We start from the raw sequence: 20557 nt of genomic DNA, 5'->3' as shown, positions 1-20557 counted from the left end.
AGTTGCTTCCTGTGGGAGTGATCGCCATAGTTTAACTGTGTGGTGCATGTAAAAGGACTTTCTTTCCTCTGTCCCAAATCTTCCAACAATCAGCTTCCTTGGATGTCCACAAGTTCTAGTGCTATGAGGGAGAAAATCTTCTGTGTGGCTTCTCCATGCCTTGTTGACTTGTAGCCATGGGTAGATAATTTAATGAAGGAGTAAGAATATATATATAAGAATACATGATATATATAAGATATATATATATAAGTGATATACATGATATATATAAGAATACATGATATACGCACCCTGGAAATGATCTCTTCCAGCTTCTGCCTTCTGGAAGAAGGTATAGGGTTATAAAGGCCAGGACTAGCCGCCTGAGAAACAGTTTCTACGCTAATGCAGTTCTGGTTCTAAACGCAGCATAAGGGGTCTCTGTAGTATAGTGTATTTTAAAATGGGGTTTTAGAGTTTTTAGGGGGTTTTGAATGTTTTATGTAGTTTTGTAGTAGTTTTATGTAGTTTTGTAGTAGTTTTATGTAGTTTTTCAATTTCATTGTTCCGCAAGGGACAATGACAATAAAGGTATCGTATCGTATCGTATTGAATGGGGATGGGACGCGGGTGGCGCTGTGGGTTAAACCACAGAGCCTAGGACTTGCCGATCAGAAGGTCGGCAGTTCGAATCCCCGCCACGGGGTGAGCTCCTGTTGCTCGGTCCCTGCTCCTGCCCACCTAGCAGTTCGAAAACACGTCAAAGTGCAAGTAGAGAAATAGGCACCGCTCCGGCGGGAAGGTAAAGGGTGTTTCCGTGCGCTGCTCTGGTTTGCCAGAAGCGGCTTAGTCATGCTGGCCAAGCTCCCTCGGCCAATGAAGCGAGATGAGCGCCGCAACCCCAGAGTCGGCCACGAGTGGACCTAATGGTCAGGGGTCCCTTTACCTTTACCTTTAAGAATGGGGAGGGGGAAGGGGGAGGACACTCTTTTCAAAGCTGCACCTTATGGAAGGGAGTCCTACAGTATGACTTAGGTGTGGTATGAAGCGCCAACCGTAACATTCAATTGCAGAATGCATGGTTCACTTGCTCCACCCAATGGCTGGAAATATCTTCTTAGTTCAAGCATCCACCAAAACAAATGGGACATTAACAGATTATTGGCAGCTTCAAAGGAGCCTGCAGCCAAATGTAAGACCCTAGTACCTGTTCCACCCCTTCCCAAAGAGATCTCCCAACCCTACAGAATTGATCTGTGTTCCTCAACATGGCGCCCTACAGCTGTTTGGGGCTACAGTGCCCATCATTCCTATGAGACTGGGGCTGGTGGGAGCATACCTGTGCTGGCTGGGGCTTTATTCAGCTCTCTAGACCTTTACATCTATTTGATCAAAACATCGGAACCCATCAGGCTGGGTTGTGGGGATGCTGGTGGAGATTCAGGGTGTTTGGCTAGGCTAGCCATGTTCTCATCCTTGTTCAGCTATAAAGCTTACTGGGTGACCTTGGACCAGTCACTATCTCTTAGACTATCCTAACCCACAGGGCACAAACTTCTCCTATAGTTCTTTAAATTTTTTATATTTTTTTTAGTTTTTACAAGAACAAATTTAAAATAATGAGGAAAAAACTTTTAGCATATCCATATATGAGATTCTCTGAATGTCGTGACTTCCCCTCATCCCCTGCATGGGTCCTTAAAATAATTTCCCTAAGACTACCTATCATTACGTTCTCCACAGTTTTTAATCTCTCTGAATTATCTAGGTCTTTCGTTTCTTTACAAGTTACAAGTCCAGCTAATGTTTTTATTTGTTTACAAAGGCCTCCTCAGTAAGTTACGAATTTTCCCCATTCTTTTTTAAAGTCATTATCTTCTTGATTCTTGAGTCTCCCAAGTCAGTTTTGCATAGTCCAGCAGTTTGGCTTGCCATTCTTTCCTAGTCTGAACTGTTGGTTCTTTCCATCTTTGGGCTAGTAGCATCCTTGCAGCTGTTGTCACATACATAAACAGTATTTTCTGGTCTTTTGGGATGTCGGAACCTGTAATTCCTAGTAAAAAAGCTTTAGGGTTTTTTTTAGGCTTTTTGACAAATGTTATTTTAAACATTTTTTTCAATTTATTGTATATCAATTCCCCAAAAGACTTTGTTATCTTACATGACCACCACATATGATAAAAGGTACCCTCCTTTTCTTTACACTTCCAACAAATATTGGAGCTTGTTCTATACATTTTAGATTACTTAGTAGGAGTCATTTTCATATAGTGGTACCTTGGGTTAAGTACTTAAGTTGACCCGGAGGTCCGTTTTTAACCTGAAACTGTTCTTAACCTGAAGCACCACTTTAGCCAATGGGGCCTCCCGCTACCGCCGTGCCGCCAGAGCACAATTTCTGTTCTCATCCTGAAGCAAAGTTCTTAACCCGAGGTACTATTTCTGGGTTAGCGGAGTCTGTAACCTGAAGCGTATGTAACCTGAAGCGTATGTAACCTGAGGTACCACTGTATTTTTCTTTCAGCATACAACATGCTGTGAATTTCAGTTCTGTTCTCCATAGCCTCTCCCAATCTGCCATTTGTATGTTATGTCCTAAGTCCTTTGCCCAGTTTATCATAATCAATTTAACCTGTTCATCCTTTGTACGCCATTCTAGGAGCAAGTTATACATTTTTGACAGTCTTAATATTGTTTTCTAGAAGTTCTACAGTTCTTAAGGGTTGTGAAGCTGTGTGTCATTTGGGAGCTGCACAGTCAGGGGAAAAACAGTGCTGTCCAAGGTTGTAAAGACTGCGGAGAGAATAATTGGGTGCACTCTTCCCACCTTGGATCAAATCTACGCTTCCAGGTGCCATAAGAAAGCTGCAGAGATAGCACAGGATAGTGCGCACCCCGGAAATGATCTCTTTCAGCTTCTGCCTTCTGGAAGAAGGTACAGGGTTATAAAGACTCGGACCGGCCGCCTGAGAAACAGTTTCTATCCAAATGCGATTTTGGTTTTAAACGCAGTGTAAGGTAGTCTCTTTGGGAGTATATTGTATTCAGTTATGGGATATCAGAGTTTTTAGGGGGTTAACCAGGCTGGGATAGCTGGGATAGCAGGCTTGTTGGTTTGTGAATGTCTGATGTAGATTTTTTCAATTTCGTTGTTCTGTATGGGACAATGACAATAAAGATTATCGTATCTGCAAAGAAATATTCAAGAGAGCTTTGAAGGGAGAGTGCTTTGAAAATGCAGATTGGGGAATACCTGTGCTTTCCAGGTGAATGTCTCCCTGGAGAGCCATTGATGCATACAGTTCAGGGGCAGCTCTCCAGATGTGCTGCATTCAAACTTCCATCAGCCCCAGCAAGCAATGTCAATTATTAGTGATGACTGGTGCTGTGCTCTAAAACACGTGGCTTGGTGATCCCTGAAAGAGTGGTTAGAGCATCAGACTAGGGCCTGGGGGAGACCAGGGTTCAAATGCCTACTCAGCCGTGGAACTCACTGGGTGACCTTGGGGGGCCAAGTCACTGCTTCTCAGCCTAACCTGCCTCCCAGGGTTGTTGTGGTGATTAAATGGTTTTGGTTTCAGGTCTGCTTGGCATCCTCTTGGAGTAGGGCGTGTGGTGGTTAGGAGTTGTGGCTGTGGTGGTTCCTGGGTGCCGTTGGGTTGCTGAGCTGATCAGGCGTTGTTGACAGGTGGCTTTTACAGAGCGTTTGGACTAGATGGTCATTTGTGTCACTTCTAGCCTGTGTTTTAAGAACCTCTCTGGGGTTTCCGTAGTTGCCTCAGTGGTGCCGCCAGAGCGGGAGGGCAGGTAAGCAGAGATGGGTAGACTAACGGACAGACAGTTCATATAAAGGGAGGGGGGTTAGCAGGTAGAGATGCGAGAGATCGGGGGTGGGGGGTGGGGAGGGGAAATGTGTGTTTAGGAGGGGGTTGAATATACACAAAAGGGGTACTGGAGTCCAGTTAAGGTGGAAGGTGGGGTTAGGAATGCGTTCAGAAACAGAACCAGACAAATAGGCTATACGTAAAGGGTGAAGGGAGAAAAAGGAAGAAGGAGAAAAGGGGGAGAGGCGGGGGGGGGAGAGAAGGGAAATTGGAGTAAAATAGAAGGGAGAAAGAGAGACAAAAAGAGAGCTGAAAGAGAGAGAAGGAGAGATAGTAGAGTAATATCAGCGGTAATACACACTCAACGGTGATATGAGTGTGTGTATATGTTTCCTTTAAAGAGAGGGGGAGGGGGAGGGGGGATGGAGAGAGGGAGGGGGGAGAGAAAAAGAGAGGAGGAAGAGGAAGGATGGGAAAAGGAAGAAGAAAAGAGAGGAGGGAAAGAGGGGTGAGTGGGGGGAGGGAGTGGGAACTGTGGCAATGGTATGGGGGAAAAGTCTTGTTTTAAAAGACGGGGTGGTTGTGGGGATTACATGAGGAGTGGGGAGGAACCATATGTATCAGCTTAAACTCCTCAGAGAAAAAGGTGGGATAGGAAATAAACAAACAAACAATTTTTATTATTATTAGCAGCTAGCGGCATTGGACAGAGAAGGGAAATCTACATTATGGCTGGCCATAACATTAGTCAGATATCACTGCGCAAGGCAAGTTAGGAGTTGCAGTACCACAGATAGCTTCAGGTGAACTTTGTTTCCTTCCTGTGGTTGCCTTCATCCCCCCACAATGGTGACCTGGTGACTGTATAAAGGCCAAAGACAAGTGGTAAAACGCAGCTTTGCCTAAACTCCAAATTCCTTATCTGAGTGGTAACTGTACAGGTGTTATATTTAAAGAATTTAAATGACTGCTGCTGTTATTTGAATGCAACATTTTTACAGCAATATTTGCATTTTGAAGCATTAATGCCCCAAACTGCAGGCTAAAAATATATGAAATCATCATCATCATTGCTGCCCACGTTCCCATCGGATGCTACCTGGGCCAGGTGTCTAACCTGCCTCATCTGATACTGAAACTCAACCTATGTCTCGATGGCAGAAGACACAAGCAGTTTCCATCGATACCCCAAGAGCTCAAAATGGTTAGATAAAAGCATCCTGTATATTATAGTCGGCACTAGGCCTTCACATGACCCAAAGGTGCACTCTGTAATCATTTCCCAGACTCCTCTTGGGCACAAAGATCACTTGGCAATCGAAATCAAGGCAGAAGAGAGTCCAGTCCCCCCAATATGGAAATCCAACATACTTCCTTAAATATGCCCTTTAAACCAAAGACCTAGAAACCAGCTTATCTTATAAGTGCGAGTGGGTTAAGAAAGAATAGGAAATCAAGATTTGGTTTGAAATTTAGTCCTTTAATAAAACTTCCCCTTCTTTAAAGTAACACTAAGCACAGTCCATACAATGAAATTAGTTTGGAGGAGTCACATGTAACAGAATAAGAAGAGAGAAATAAATCAGAGAAATTGGATATCTCCACCCCCCACCCTGGGCATAGCCAGTAAGACTCAGTGTGTGTGTGTGTGTGTGTGTGTGTGTGTGTGTGTGTGTGTGTGCGCGCGCGCGCCTTTTGAAGCTCTTTCCACATGCCAAAACAAGGAGCAGGTAGACTGCAGAGGCTTCTCAATAGCAGTGTGTGTGCTCAGGATATTTAATACTGTAGAGCTATAAAAAAGGTTAGCATACAATCAAGGATCCCTTCCTTCTCTCACTTTATGATTTAGGAACCTGAGTGCCCCACAGCTACAGTTAAGACTCTGAGCTACACAGTCTGGGTTCAAACGCCAGCGAGCCGTATAGCCTCAGGCAACTTATAACTTGGAGACAGTGCCCTACTTTGCAGGGCTGTCATGATGGGAAATAAGTTAAAGAGTACTTTGCTAAATTCAAAGCCAAGCAATAGAAAGCAGAAGGGACTGTCCCAAAGATGCTATGGGGGCATGGGGGGGGGGATTTTTTAAGATTCACAAGATGGCTGACCCTCAGACTATGCCCAGGTATTTAAAGGCTTTAACCTGCTCTGTTGGGTGATTGTCCGTGCTCCAGCTATGTGATATGTTTCCTTGCGAAAACCGTGACTTTGGTTTTCTGATAGTTTACCACCAGCTGTTCTCTTCCGCAATATGCTGAGAATTCTCCTATCAACCTTTAAAGGCCTATTTTTGTTCGGGATAGGAGGACCGCATCATCAGCGTGTAAGAGCACTGAGATTGGTTTTGTGGCCGATTTAGGAGCGTGGAACTCCGGAGATGTCAAGCTGTTAACCATGTCATTGATATATAGGTTAAATAAAGCTGGGGCTAAAATGCAGCCTTGTTTAACCCCCTTGGTGGCTGGTACAGGACCTATGAGTTGGCCATTTGTGGAGGATCTTACGTACAACACAGTATCTTTATATAGGCCATTAATCAAAAATAATAATCTTTTATCTATACTGGATGTATTCAAATTGGCCCAGAGTCGTGAAATTGAATCAAAGGCAGTCTTCAAATCAATGAAGGCTGCATATAAGACCCCACGGGTTTTCTTGGTGTATTACCTTCAGATAACTTTATACTAACCCCCCCCCCATCAATACATTTCCACGACAATTTCCAATCCCTTCTGCAGTTTAACAGTGTGGCTCTCTTACACTGTACAAGGGATACAAGGGATAACCAGCAACTGTATATTTTAAACACCTGAACTAAACATCAGTCCAGCAGCTACAGAAGGAGCTGTGGATTCTCTCGCGAAAGGGGCTTCCAAGGAAAGAGGTTGCGGAACATCAGATCTCTTCCAATTTTGTGCATTTAAAATTGTATAAATTTGCCATCTCTTTTCCCGGTAGATCTTGTCTGTCATTCCACGGGCTCAGACTCTGCAGCCATAGCAGGTGGGAGGAAACCACAGACATGGCTATATATGTGTACACACACACACACACACACACACACACACACACACGTGTTGAACCTCAGATACACATTTGGCAAAGCTCCCTAAATGCCTCTGCACTGCAAATGAAGCATGAGTCTTAGAAGGCTTTGAGTAAGACGATATTCAAGGTTCCTTGGGTCAGAATTGTAGAGGTACACTCCTGTTTCAAGCATTGCTTCCTTCCCCATGCCAACCAGCTAAGCATTAAAATAAAATTAAGAAACCCAAGTTTCTAGACCTCATGACTGGGGCAAAATTTTAAAGGGCCATAGGTTCCTGATGTTGTTGTTCAGGAATGCCTTCGGACCAGGGGAAATAAAACATAAAACAGGTTTGGATATATGAGGCTCTCTTTATCTCGTGTCTGATTTTAAGAATCTATCCAGGCTCAACTCTTTATGCAGGAATATTTTACCCTATGGTGGGGCTCGAACTTACAACCATGAGATTAAGTGTCTCATGCTCTACCAACTGAGCCATCCCAGCATGTAGTCCAATGCATCTGGTTTACAAAGGCTACTCTATGAACTGAGGTTTCTCTCACCCCAATCTTCTCTTAATGCAAAACAATGGAGTTACCCCAAAGTTAGGAACCTCATCCTTCCTCTGTTCAGCAAATTAGGAGAGGGAAAACTTTCAAAAATTGTGTTTTCAATTGTTGTTGGGTTTTTTTAAGTGTCTCAGAATCAGCATTAGAAAATCCCCTCCCCGCAAAAAAATCAGGGGTTGAGGTTTGAACTATTAGAAGCACTTGGCTCCACCCCAAACCCACGAGGAATAGTTCCGTTTTGGTTCTTGTGCAGCCCAGGGGCATGATTGTCAGAAACAGTTGACTCAGACCCTGATTCCATCTAGCTCAGCACGACTTACACTGACTGGCAGCAGAGGCTGTCCAGGGCTTCGCACGTGGGTCATTCCCAGCCTTACTGGACCCACAATGCTATGCGATTTTAACCTGGAGCCCCTGCGTACAAAACAAAGGGGTCTCCAGCTGCTTCAGAAGCCACAGTGGACCTGCTCTTGGCAGAACTAGCTGCAAAAGTGATCTTACCAAGGACACACCCACCCACCCAGCCCCCTGCCAATAATCTCTCACTTATCACAAAGAATGACAGGGGTATCTCTCGTCAGTTAGATGCCCTGGCGGTACTAGGGGTTAGTGGGGTAGAAGAAAAGCAATAGAACAGAAGTTGTCACCCCTGTTGTCAACTAGGGCAGAAACAGGGAGGTCAGCACTACTGTGTGGTGAAAGAGGGGGAAAGAAGCCAATGTTTGGGGCAGCAAATTTGCACTGCTGTCAGGGCCAGCCTGCTCATGAGGTTCAATGGGGCAGGCCCCTCAGGCAGCAGGGTGGGGACAGCTTGGATGGGTGGCAGATCAGGGCTCCTGAGGAGCGCCCATCTCACTTCCCCCTCTGCTTGTTGCCCAACCACCCCACATCCACGTTCCCACCTGCTCCTCTCTGGGGCAGATTTTCTGTTTTGCCTCAGAACATCTTGGTCCAGCCTGACCACTGGACACCCAGCGCACAGACACCCAGCACTGGCCAGCTTGGCAACCCCCTCCAGCCTTTCTCCACCTGTGGGTCCCCAGATGTTGTTGAACTACAACTCCCCTCACCCCTAGCTAGCAAGGCCAGAGCTCAGGGATGATGGGAGTTGTAGTCCAACATCATCTGGGGACCCACAGGTTGAGAACCACTGCGCCTAAACCCAAGGAACCCCCTGTGAACACCAGTATGTTTTATTTGGTTCCTGCTAAGGCCCATAGGCTGGAACACTCCTACCCCTGGCAGTCTGAAATGCCCAGCCAGGCACCTTTGAACTGGGCCTTTAACTTTTTCCTCTTGCTAGCAGGGTGGGTTCTCTAGACTCTAAAGGGAACGCATCTTTGCCACGGCCACCCCTTGCCCCCTTGCAGCACCAGGTGGGGCAATCTGTGAAGACCAGATGCAGTGCTTTCCCTGCCCCCAGTGCTACAATTAAAGCACAGTGATTTGATGACTTTAAGGGCACAGTCCCAAGCTTGGGAGAAAGTCCCATCAGTGCAACAAAGCTTACTTTTGGGTAAATGCACCCAGGATTGCACTGTTATGTTTTAAAGCTGTTCCACTTGCGTCAACTCTCCCTTTCCTTCACAATTTTCTTTATCCCACAACATGGCCATGATAATGAACGAAATCTTGTGAACCACAGTTCTGCACAGAAGAGCTGGAACCTCTGGAATTCTCAGCAGTCTTAAAACTACAATTCCCAGTTTTATTTGGAAGGGAGACATCCTGAGTGTTAAAGGGGCATTAAAAACGTTTTATTTTTGGCATGTAGATAGGCTTCTCAAAGGGACCATAACTCATCCTAGGATGGGTTTGGACCTTGCTGTAGATCACAACCCAACAGCTGAGGACCCAACTGCCTGGCAGAGAAAAGCCCAGAAGTGATTTGAAATTGTTTCACTATCATGAATGCCGTTATCCTTCTGCCTTAGTTTGTCCCCCTTCCCACCTTTAAAATGGGCATTTTAATGTCCTAGGAGTACTATTGGGTAGGAGGGTCAAACTTCCCTTTCAATCTTCACAAAATACAGAAAGTTGGGGTGGAAGGGCCACGATCCCCCAACCATACTGCTCAAATAAAGAACTGCAAGGTATATCCGCATGTATTTTTATATATTACAAATTGGAGGGATGACACCATTGGATTCAAAAAAGATTTATAGCATTTTATGCTGGGTGGATTCTCATTTCGGGCTTTTGCTCTGAGGGCTGACAAGACGACTTGGCCTCCAGGACAAGGACCCTTTGCAGGAGCTTGGGGGTGGGTGAGAAAGTCAGGGAACTCCCCTTCCTTCTCTCACACTCCGCCCCCACCCCAGTCAACAAAACAGCAAATAGGCATTTCCTCCCCCCCCCCAAACAATTCATGTGCCCAATCATCTAAATAGTGCTAGGTTGTTGTATCTAAGAGGAGTTGGGGGTTGCAGTGGTAGCAATGAAGAGCTGAAGAGTGAAGCCCCCCCACCCGCCCTCCCCAGAAGCCAATAATGTGCATTCATTTCAGAGATTCATTTGTTGGCGTGGGGAGGGGGGAGGGGAGATGCACATTCGGGCATCTGGAGGTGTTGCAAAGGAGACTCTCTCTTTAGGTAGTGAGGATGTCGGCAGGTTGGGACATTCCTACACATAAGGCTCGGCAGACACAGTCCACAACATGCTCGGCCAGAGGTCATGGGTGCAACTTGGTGGGTGGGGAGTGCAGCGAGGAGTCGTCAAAAAGAGGGTTCTTCACTTCCATTTCACCAGTCTGCGTTGAGTCCAGGGTGGCACAGGTGAGGGGGGGGGAGATAAGAGAGAAGATGTGAAAAGCAGGAAAAATTAATTGCCTCAATAATTTTTAGTCATCTTCTCCCCCAACCCCCAGTTTTTTCAGCATTTTCTTTTAAAGATCTACTGCCCTACACTGTTCAACTGGAAGAGCTCAAGAGACATCTTTCTTACACACAAATGAAATGCTCTATCACAATAGAGCAAGACTTGGCGTTCTCCTTCAAGAGCCAGCGTGTGGTTAGAAGACCAGACCAGGGAGCCAAGGGTTCAAATCCCCTTTTCTGAGGCCATTCCCCCTCACCAGTCCTGCTCTACGCTCTCCACAAGGACTTCTGCCTGGGTGGAAGGTGTCCTTAAACTGCAATCCTGGCTCTGGCTTGCCTGGGTGGAGGACTGAGGGTTTATGAGGGAACCCTGGAACACAACCCTCATATAATTGAGGAATCACCTGTATTAATAATTATTAGTCTGTGAATTCAATTCCTTCCCAAACCTGCAATCCTTTATCTGTGCAGCTATGTTCTACAAAAGAGAAACTGCCAAATCAGTTTCTTTTTCATAGTGATGGCCTTAGCAGGTCAGCTAAGTACTACTCATCATTCACATCTTGAAAGAGTGAGCTCTGTTGCCATAGAGACAAATGGGTGTGCCTTTCCTGAGGACAACAGGCTAAGTGGGAGGGGTTGAGAGTTGTGTGAGTGAGTTAGGGTTGATGCTGGAAGCTGGGGAGACTGAGGCACACCTTGCTCTGTGCTGGACCCCAAAGCTGTGACTTGGAAACCTAATGAAGTAGCAAGATCTGCTGGGGCACCGATACTGTGAGCCCCTCCATCCTATGCTCAGGTTGTAAAGGTAAAGGGACCCCTGACCATTAGGTCCAGTCGTGGCCAACTGTGGGGTTGCGGCGCTCATCTCGCTTTACTGGCCGAGGGAGCTGGTGTACAGCTTCTGGGTCATGTGGCCAGCATGACTAAGCCGCTTCTGGCAAACCAGAGCAGCACACGGAAACGGCGTTTACCTTCCCGCCAGAGCGGTACTTATTTATCTACTTGCACTTTGACGTGCTTTCGAACTGCTAGGTTGGCAGGAGCAGGGACCGAGCAACGGGAGCTCACCCCGTCGCGGGGATTCGAACCACCGACCTTCTGATCGGCAAGTCCTAGGCTCTGTGGTTTAACCCACAGCGCCACCCGCGTCCCAGGTTGTATATACCCGTAAATAAAACCATGTTTCCTAAAGACACCAATGTTTCTGTTGATTCTCCTTCCAAGGAAACTGAACTCTGGGTAAGTGCAGGAACCTCCGGCCACTTCCAACTCTGATTGGAGGTGTGGGTTAAGTGCAACAACAATAATCTATCCTAATTTGAGTGTGTGAACCATTACTCAATAAAACAAGCAGAACTTAGTTATCAAGAAGCACACATAAAGAGTAAGAAAAGCTGTCAGAGGGCCAAGGGCACTCTGGTGCGTGGAAGAGGAAACACTCACAGGAGCAAGGCCTGGGCACTCATAGACGGTGAAGTCTCCATCTTCGTTTTCTTCATCCGATGATGCAGATTCTGGAACTTTGGCCTCCTCTTTATTCCTATTGATGGGGTGGAGGAGGTGAGATGGTGGCAGGGCAGGAAGGGAGAAAGTGCAGCACACACATACAGGCACACCGCTGCCTTTCACCCGTTCAGAACACCCAACCCACTCTCCACACAGAGTTCGGCTACAGGACCCTTTGGGTCCCTTCTGACCCAGTCCTATGATTCTATGACTCCACACACACAGAGCCAAAATGTTGGGGTGGGGTGGTGGTGGTGGTTCAGAAGCTCCAGGAGTTAGCTGGAGCCACTCCCAGGTTTAAAAAAAGCCCTGTGTTGAAACCCTGGAGTATCAAAAGCTGCAGTTCCAAACTTAGCCATCTGCAGAACTCTGGCACTCTGACGTGACACGTTTCTGAAACTTGGCTAGGTGTGTTGGGGAAACTCACCTGGCCTTGCCGGGTCAGCCCACAGGGCACCTGGTCCAGTGTTTCACTTCTAACTGGAGCCACCAAGGATAAAGTTTGGCAAGCAGGTAATAAAGCGAGACTCCTCCCCGCTCCCCCTGTCCCCCCCTCCTTGACCTTGGCACCTGGTACTCAAAAGTGCCCTGTCTCTGAACACAGAAGAAGGCACTTGGCAATTTTCAGGTGTATACACAGACCTTCCATCAATTTAACTATACCTTTCCAAAAGCTGTCATATAAGAACCCAAGATGAGCCCTGCTGGATCGCGCCAAAGGGGGCCCACTTAGGCCAGCATCCTGTCCTCCCATTGGTTACCCAAATGCCTGTGGGAAACCCACAAGCCAGACCTGAGCACAAGAGCCCTCTGCCCCTTCTGTGGCTTCCAGCAACTGTTATTCAGGAGCATTGCTATTATTATTATTATTATTATTATTATTATTATTATTTGTAAACCACCCTGTAATCTTTGGATGAAGGACAGCATGGAAATATTATTATTATTATTATTAATTTCCATGCTGTCCTTCATCCAAAGATTACAGGGTGGTTTACAATGCAAAAACACATAGCATAATAACAAAAACAATACCCTCCCCCATTAAAAAAACCAAACATATTGTTTAATTGGTCAAAGGTCTGCAAGAAGATAAATGTTTTTGCCTGGTGCCCAAAGCTGGTGGCCATCCCTTCCTCCTGTGGGAGTTCCATAATTTAACTATGTGATGTGTAAATAAGCACTTTCTTTTGCCCTGAATCTTCCCAAAATCCAACCAGCCTTCCCCAACCTAGTACCTTTCAGGTGTTTTAACTGCACCTCCTACCCAGCATGGCTGTGCTAGCTAGCAGGAGTTGGTGCAAGCTGCAGTTTGGAGGCTTGCTGGGTTGGGGAGAGGCTGACCTAAGCTTTTAAAAAGGCTATCTGAGCCAGAGGCCACATCACATAGGCCAAAGGAATGTAGAGAGCCAGTGTGGTGTAGTGGTTAAGAGCTGTGGACTCATAATCTGGTGAACCGGGTTCGCTTCCCCGCTCCTCCACATGCAGCTGCTGGGTGACCTTGGGCTAGTCACACTTCTCTGAAGTCCCTCAGCCTCACTCACCTCACAGAGTGTTTGTTGTGGGGGAGGAAGGGAAAGGAGAATGTTAGCAGCTTTGAGACTCCTTCAGGTAGTGATAAAGCAGGATATCAAATCCAAACTCCTCCTCCTCCTCTTCTTCTCCCAAGTGAGTCCACATTAAAAAGACACTAAAGATGTGGATGCAATGTTGTGGACTGGCTGTTCCAGTTCTCTCGGGCAGAAGTTTTTGAAATGCACCCTCCACAGGAACCCAGTCCCAGAACCATGCATGGAAAGGAAGAGGCCTAACTGAGTTTGCTTTTTTCCTACTTCATCCAAATCCATTCCTCTCTGTCTTATATCATGCCTTTTTTTAAGACTGTAAGCCCGAGGGGCAGGGAATTGTCTCATCAATGACATTGGGGAGCTGCTCTAAGAGGACTTCCCTCTTTTTTTAGGGTGAAGAGTGGGATAAAAGTATTTTAATAAAGCAGACTTGTTGCCACGAGGTGTGTGGAAGCCGCAGTCTGAAGAAAATGCTAAAAATATGGGTGAATAATGGTGCTACTCACTTCTCCATGGAGAGCATCTGTTGTTTCTGGTGCTGGTAGTGGTACATCTGGGCACTCTGTGCCAACTTCTTATCGCCAGGCTTTGGGGAGAGAAAAACAGGCACAGTGTACACAGCATTGCAAGTTAGCCCAAGTTGCAGTGAGTTTGGAAGAAAAGAGCATGCAGAAATCATCACAGTCCAGGCAAGCATTTCCTGTTGAGAAGGAGCCAAGTCCACAGCAGCTGCTCACAAAGGGAAGCAATGTGCAGACTCCTCCCTAGGGAAGGTAATTCTTATGCCCCAGGATCAATTGTATTAACTGCATCCAGTGCAGAAACATGCAGAATGACTTGCCCCTGCTAGCAGAGATGTATTTGGAAGGTTGTGAGGCCAGAACAGTATAGGATACAGAGATGCAAAGGCAACCCCCTGCTATGGCTGGGTAACTGGGGCTCATTATTGCCTGGAATTAGGCATACAAATGTTTTCCCCCACATTCCCTTCAAACAGTGAAGAGCATCAAGTTTAGTGCATAGCCAGCAAACAGGCATCAAAGAGAAAAGGACATACTGAGATCTTGTCATACGACGGAGGGCCCGGGAGTTTCTGAACTGGGTAGTCTGCTTTCTGTGCAAGGCGTATTTCCTTTTGCAGCCTAGGAAGAGGAGGAGAAGAGGAAAGCAAGTAAATAATTAGACACACCAGCAGCTTGCTGGAGCAGGTGAGAAATCCATCTAGCCTGTTACCAACAGTGGCCCGCTTTTGAAAAGCCAATAAGAAGGGCTTGAGGGCAACATTCAGCGTCCTTCAGCACTTGATACTACAGCAGAGAATGGTACACAGGACTGCCTTGTTTAGTGCTTAGAGACCAGGGTCCAAATCCCTACTTGGCCACTCGTTCACTCTCAGCCCAACCTACCTCACAGGGTTGTTGTAGTGAATAAATGAAGAAGGGGAGAACCATGGGTGACGCCTTGAGTTCCGTGGAGAAAATGGTGGGATGCAAATGCAGTAAACAATTGCAGTTGTTGCTGCTCTTAAGCAGCTCCTCATTCTAGCGTTATTATACCTGCATCCACACCCCTCCTAGTGGTTCCCGAGAATGGTGTTTTGGGGTGGAGGTGGGGGGAAGCACTAAATAAAACTGCTGGCCTCTTGCCAAGTAAAGGTTTTGCATGGGCCTACCTGCACCAGCACACAGCTGCCACCACCAGAGCTGCGATTCCTGCAGCTGTACACACGACTATCATCCCTGCAGAGACACACAGGTGGAAAGTTTGTATAGAGACACACCAGGGAAGGAAGGAAGCAGGGAAGGAACCAGCAGTAACCTCCTGGGATGATGGCAGGTGAAGCACTGTCAAAGAACTTCCAGCCTTTATGATTTTATTTTCTTCATTAGCATTTTATTTGTTTGCTTAAACACTGTCCTTGTTATAAGTGTTCATACACTGCCCCTCATTGCAGGTGGAAGCATAAAATCCCTACCTGCAAATCAGCAACCAGTGGTGCATTCAGCATTGTGGGACAGTTCTGTGGAACTCTCTCGTGGTTGAGATCAACCAGAGCCAGGGCTTTTTCGGCTGTGGCCCCAATCTGGTGGAACACTCTGTCACAAGAGACTAGGGCCCTGCGGGACTTGACATCTGTCCGCAGGGCCTGCAAGACAGAGCTGTTCCACCAGGCCTTTGGCCAAGGCACAGTCTGACCTCCTCTCTCCTTCTGTAATCCTCATAGAACTCTAGCCCAATGGTTGCCATTAATTTGATTCTGAATTGATTTAGAATGAATTGATTTTAGAATGCTGTGTTACTTTTATTGTTGTTAGCTGCGCTGAGCCTGGCTTCGGCTGGGGAGGGCGGGATAGAAATAAAAAATTATTATTATTATTATCAGAGGAGTCCCCTCCCTATTGGACTTCTGGCAGCTGGAGATGCCCTTTCCACCTCAGCAGACAATTTAAGCAAGTTTTGTAACTCTGTGGTTGAGTTTAAATTGATTTATCTTCATTGTGTCTTTTCAGCACAATCATTCAACACAAAGCAACATCATTATTATTATTATTATTATTATTAAACATTTTTCTTTACAAACTTCATTACAATTAAAACAAACAACCAACCAAACAAAGTGCTGTCTTCCAAGACAACTGCATGTCCAGCTGTTAAGTTTTATACGTAGTCACCCACATGGCATCAAAACAAACTTGGAAAATCTTTTACGTTTTAGGTTCAGCTCGCATCTACAGGGTATGGCTTCAATCTCAAGAGTTAAGATAATGTCTCCATAGTGGCTCCTGCGACTGAGGTGGAAGAGGCTCTCCTATTGTTAATAAAGGATATAAACTGAGACCCTACCAAGTCAAACCCATCTTTCTTTATTATTCCTCTTATCCACCTCCGGTGGTGAGCCAAGCACTCTGGAAGTGCTCCCTAAGTTCCACACGGATTGGGTCCAAAACTCTGTGGTGGGAGGGGGAGCCCTCCCCCCCAAGTGGAAACAACTATTTGCCTCACTGCTGTGCATTTGAAATTTGGATTGATATAGTCTTCCATTGTTATATTATATTCTGCCATATATGGAACACCCAGTTGCCTTGCTGAATCGCTTACCCAGTATGAGAGCGTCATTTGACGAGAGTGAGGTTTTCACTGGAGTACTTTTGACTGCTTCTGTGCGAAGGGAAGGTGTTGCAGGAGGGCGTCTTGCCTGTCCCTTTGGCGAGGACACTGACTTCGACGCACCGATCCTGGGGTGCTTGCCTGTGGGGGCTGGGGTTTCTGTGTAAGGCAATAACATGTCCACAAAGGTTGGGGTGAGGGCGAAAGATTTTCTTTTCTTCTTTTTTTTGAGTTTTATTTATTTATTACCGTTCTTATGTTACATCGGCAAACATTTTCATATTACATCACAAGGCTTATTATAATATAATTTTCAGCATGTATACAAAGTTTATATACAAAGTTTGTATACCTAAATAAAAGAAACAAGGACAAAAAACTATTCCAAAATTATATATCTACAAACACTTTGGACTTCCTGTCTATCCCGTTCTATATTCCTTTTTTACCAATGAATGTACAGGTGAAACTCGAAAAATTTGAATATTGTGGAAAAGTTCCTTTATTTCACTAATTCAACTTAAAAGGTGAAACTAATATATGAGATCGACTCATGACATGCAAAGCGAGATATGTCAAGCCGTGATTCTACAGGTGAAACTCAAAAAATTAGAATATCGTGGAAAAGTTCATTTATTTCAGTCATTCAACTTGAAAGGTGAAACTCATATATGAGACAGACTCGTGACATGCAAAGCGAGATATGTCAAGCCTTTATTTGTTATAATTGTGATGATTATGGCGTACAGCTGATGAAAACACCAAATTAACAATATCAGAAAATGAGAATATTCAATAAAATCAGCAAAACAAGGATTGCAAATAGAGCAAGATTGGACCTCTGAGAAGTAGAAGCACATCTCGCTTTGCATGTCCTGAGTTGATCTCATATATTAGTTTCACCTTTCAAGTTGAATTCCTGAAATAAATGAACTTTTCCATGATTTTCTAATTTTTCGGGTTTCACCTGTACTCTTATTATTGTATATTTCTTTACAAATTAATTCATGCAGAAGGACAACCCACACGCACCCCTGGACGGTCTCCCCCTATGCGAGAAGAAAGAAAGTATCAACCCTAATCTTTCATCCAAGATGTGTAGAGTGGAAACTGGTCCGCAGGAGAGACTTACCATCCTGGAGAGCATTATTCTGTTTGGACAGCGCATCCGCCACTAAATCAACTTCTTCCTCTAGGTTGGGAACACTGGCTCGCCCTAAGAAGGAAGACAGAAGGTATTTTGGGGGGGGGGGGGACAACAAATCCAAAGAAAAGTTATCAAGAGATTATTTCATAAATTTATAGACCAAACAACTGCTTAAAATAAACCCTCACAGTGGTTTACCGATAATTACCAGTAAAAATAGTTTTAAAAGATGCAAAACCTTCAAAAATAATAATTAAAACCAACAATAAGCTTGACATCCCTTGTAGGGTTGAAAGAAGTTTCGTAAGAAGAAGAAGAAGAAGAGGAAGAGTTTGGATTTGATATCCCGCCTTTCACTCCCCTTCAGGAGTCTCAAAGCGGCTCACATTCTCCTTTCCCTTCATCCCCCACAACAAACACTCTGTGAGGTGAGTGGGGCTGAGAGACTTCACGGAAGTGTGACTGGCCCAAGGTCACCCAGCAGCTGCAGGTGGAGGAGCACCTTAATCACCTTACACCTTAAGTGTGACTGGCCCAAGGTCACCCAGCAGCTGCAGGTGGAGGAGCACCTTAATCACCTTACACCTTAAGTGTGACTGGCCCAAGGTCACCCAGCAGCTGCAGGTGGAGGAGCACCTTAATCACCTTACACCTTAAGTGTGACTGGCCCAAGGTCACCCAGCAGCTGCAGGTGGAGGAGCACCTTAATACACCTTAATCAGAGTCTTGAGACTGAAGGAACTGGGGCTTTTAACATCTTGGCATGTCTGACAATCCCGCTTATTCCTGCTGGCCTTTGAAAGGCCTTCTTTCTACATACAAACACTAAAAGGAACAATTTATAAATTATTGTGAAGAGAATTAAGAATAGATGTACTGGGAATTTGAGTTTATAGCAATAACTACAGCAGTAACAAAATGCATAATTAGAAAGACTTTAGAAAACCATCAGTCAAGGTTAAAGGAAGTCTCAGGCTGTGATAGCCAAAAATTTCGAAATGATGTTTAAAAGGATATTATGCTGGAAAGTATGTGTAAAAATTAATTAAAATTTATTTATAAAATCAACAATAGGCTAAAAGTAAGATTGGCTGTGTTTCTTCCCTAATCGAACAGCTGTTGGACTTGTGGCTGACATGTTTGCATCCTGTTCTCCCCCCCCCCCCAGCTAGTGGCATTTCACCCTCGCAACAACCCTGTGAGGTAGGCTGGGGGCAGAGGTTTGGGGATGTGAACTGGACTTTCCCCCATACTGAAGTCTAGTCATCTTGCTGCTGGAAGACAGTGGCACATCTAAATGTGAATATGATTAAATATCCATTGCAGAGTCAGAGGCAAAGTTGTGTGTGTTACTTCACCTGGTATTTTTTTGGCATAGGTTCGATCACCACTCAATAAGATCATTAAGGTGGGAGTCTTCACTGATGTTAGGACATAATTCCAAACCAAGATGGCGGACTGGCGTGACTTCACCCAATTTTTCCCATGATGGGTCCAAACTCACAAATTACACTATCCATTTTTAAAAATACAATATTTTTCAGTTTCTAAAAAATCCAGGGCAACACTGGACACACTCTGCCAGGCAGGGGGGGGACAACTTGAGTAAAATATGGGGGAGGGGAGGGCAGGTAAGCTCTGCCCTGCATAATTGATCACATGAAGCAGTGCACACACACCATTTCAATGGCAATGCCCGTCAACTTTGGGGGCCCATGGCCCCCTCAAATGTTTTATGGGGGCCAAAGACCCCTCAGCCCCTAGGGAGTTGTCTCCTATGTTGCTAGGAATTATATAAAGCCAGGCTTCTTTGAAAGGATGGAATTGTAGATCTCTCTCTCTCTCGCTTGCTCCCCTCCTGGTCACTTCTTCAAATTCAGTTAGATGCAGTTCCCTGAGAGGCAATTATGATGTTCGCCGGAGGAGCTAAGCGTCCTCAGATCAGAGTGAATGATTGCCAGGGTTTCTTGTGCGCAGGGTGTGGGAGGGGGCTGGCATGGTGGAGGGAGGGTCAAGGAGACCATGCGCAGCCAGCTGGCTTTGGCATCACATTCCCAGCAGTTTTCTTTAACAAAAAACACCACCCTAATAGTGTAGATGGGATGCGGGTGGCGCTGTGGGTTAAACCACAGAGCCTAGGACTTGCCGATCAGAAGGTCAGCAGTTCGAATCCCCGCGACGGGGTGAGCTCCCGTTGCTCAGTCTCTGCTCCTGCCAACCTAGCAGTTCGAAAGCACCTCAAAGTGCAAGTAGATAAATAGGTACCGCTCCGGCGGGAAGGTAAACGGCGTTTCCGTGCGCTGCTCTGGTTCACCAGAAGCGGCTTAGTCATGCTGGCCACATGACCCAGAAGCTGTGTGCCGGCTCCCTCGGCCAGTAAAGCGAGATGAGAGCCTCAACCCCAGAGTCCCTCACGACTGGACCTAATGGTTAGGGGTCCCTTTACCTTTAATGGTGTAGATGAGAAAAGCCTATATATGCCAGCCTACTCCTAGTAGTAGAGCAAGAAAACTGCTACCACATTTTCAAAGCTAAGCAGGGTCTGGTAGTTTCAGATTAGATGGACCATGTGTTGAGATTCCTGCATTGCAGGGGGTTAGAGTAGATGACCCCTGGCATTCCTTTTACCTCTACAATTCTATGATTCCTTCAATCTGCCCTCCAGATATTTTGGACTATCATTCCCATCAGCCCAACCAGCACAGCGGTGGCATCAGATTGGGGGGAAAGCTGCCACGCTGTCTGTAGACTTCTGCCAAGAATTTGACATGTATTATAGCCACCTTGCAGGTAGGCCACTAATATTATTCCTGGTGGAGAGGATGAGAGATAGAGAGGGAGAATGAAGACTTGCCAAAAGCAACTTGGTAAGATTTGAACTGGGGACTTGTAACTTCATACTCAATCTATTTTATTTTGCGATTGCTTTTCTCATATATTTTTATCATAATAAAACATAAAATACAAAAACGGATGACAAATAAAATAAAGCAAAGGTTGAAGAGAATA

The 20557-nt window shown here is 45.6% G+C and overlaps 1 protein-coding gene across 1 annotated transcript in view; it reads right to left on the bottom strand.

The window, feature by feature from the left end:
- Positions 1–5265: 5265 nt before the first annotated feature.
- Positions 5266–20557, bottom strand: part of NPDC1 (neural proliferation, differentiation and control 1) — a 54556-nt gene continuing 39264 nt past the window's right edge. The window contains exons 3-9 of the mRNA XM_080991013.1: positions 17534–17617; positions 16393–16560; positions 14966–15032; positions 14351–14435; positions 13800–13879; positions 11663–11759; positions 5266–10149 (exon numbers count right to left, since the gene is read on the bottom strand). Of these exons, the coding sequence (XP_080847139.1) occupies positions 10072–10149; positions 11663–11759; positions 13800–13879; positions 14351–14435; positions 14966–15032; positions 16393–16560; positions 17534–17617 (659 nt within the window). The 3' untranslated portion in view covers positions 5266–10071. The remainder of the gene's footprint in view (positions 10150–11662; positions 11760–13799; positions 13880–14350; positions 14436–14965; positions 15033–16392; positions 16561–17533; positions 17618–20557) is intronic.

The sequence above is a fragment of the Podarcis pityusensis genome (assembly GCF_964106645.2).
Source record: "Podarcis pityusensis genome assembly, chromosome: Z".
Lineage (NCBI taxonomy): Eukaryota > Metazoa > Chordata > Lepidosauria > Squamata > Lacertidae > Podarcis > Podarcis pityusensis.
This window is presented reverse-complemented; position numbering and strand designations above follow the sequence as displayed.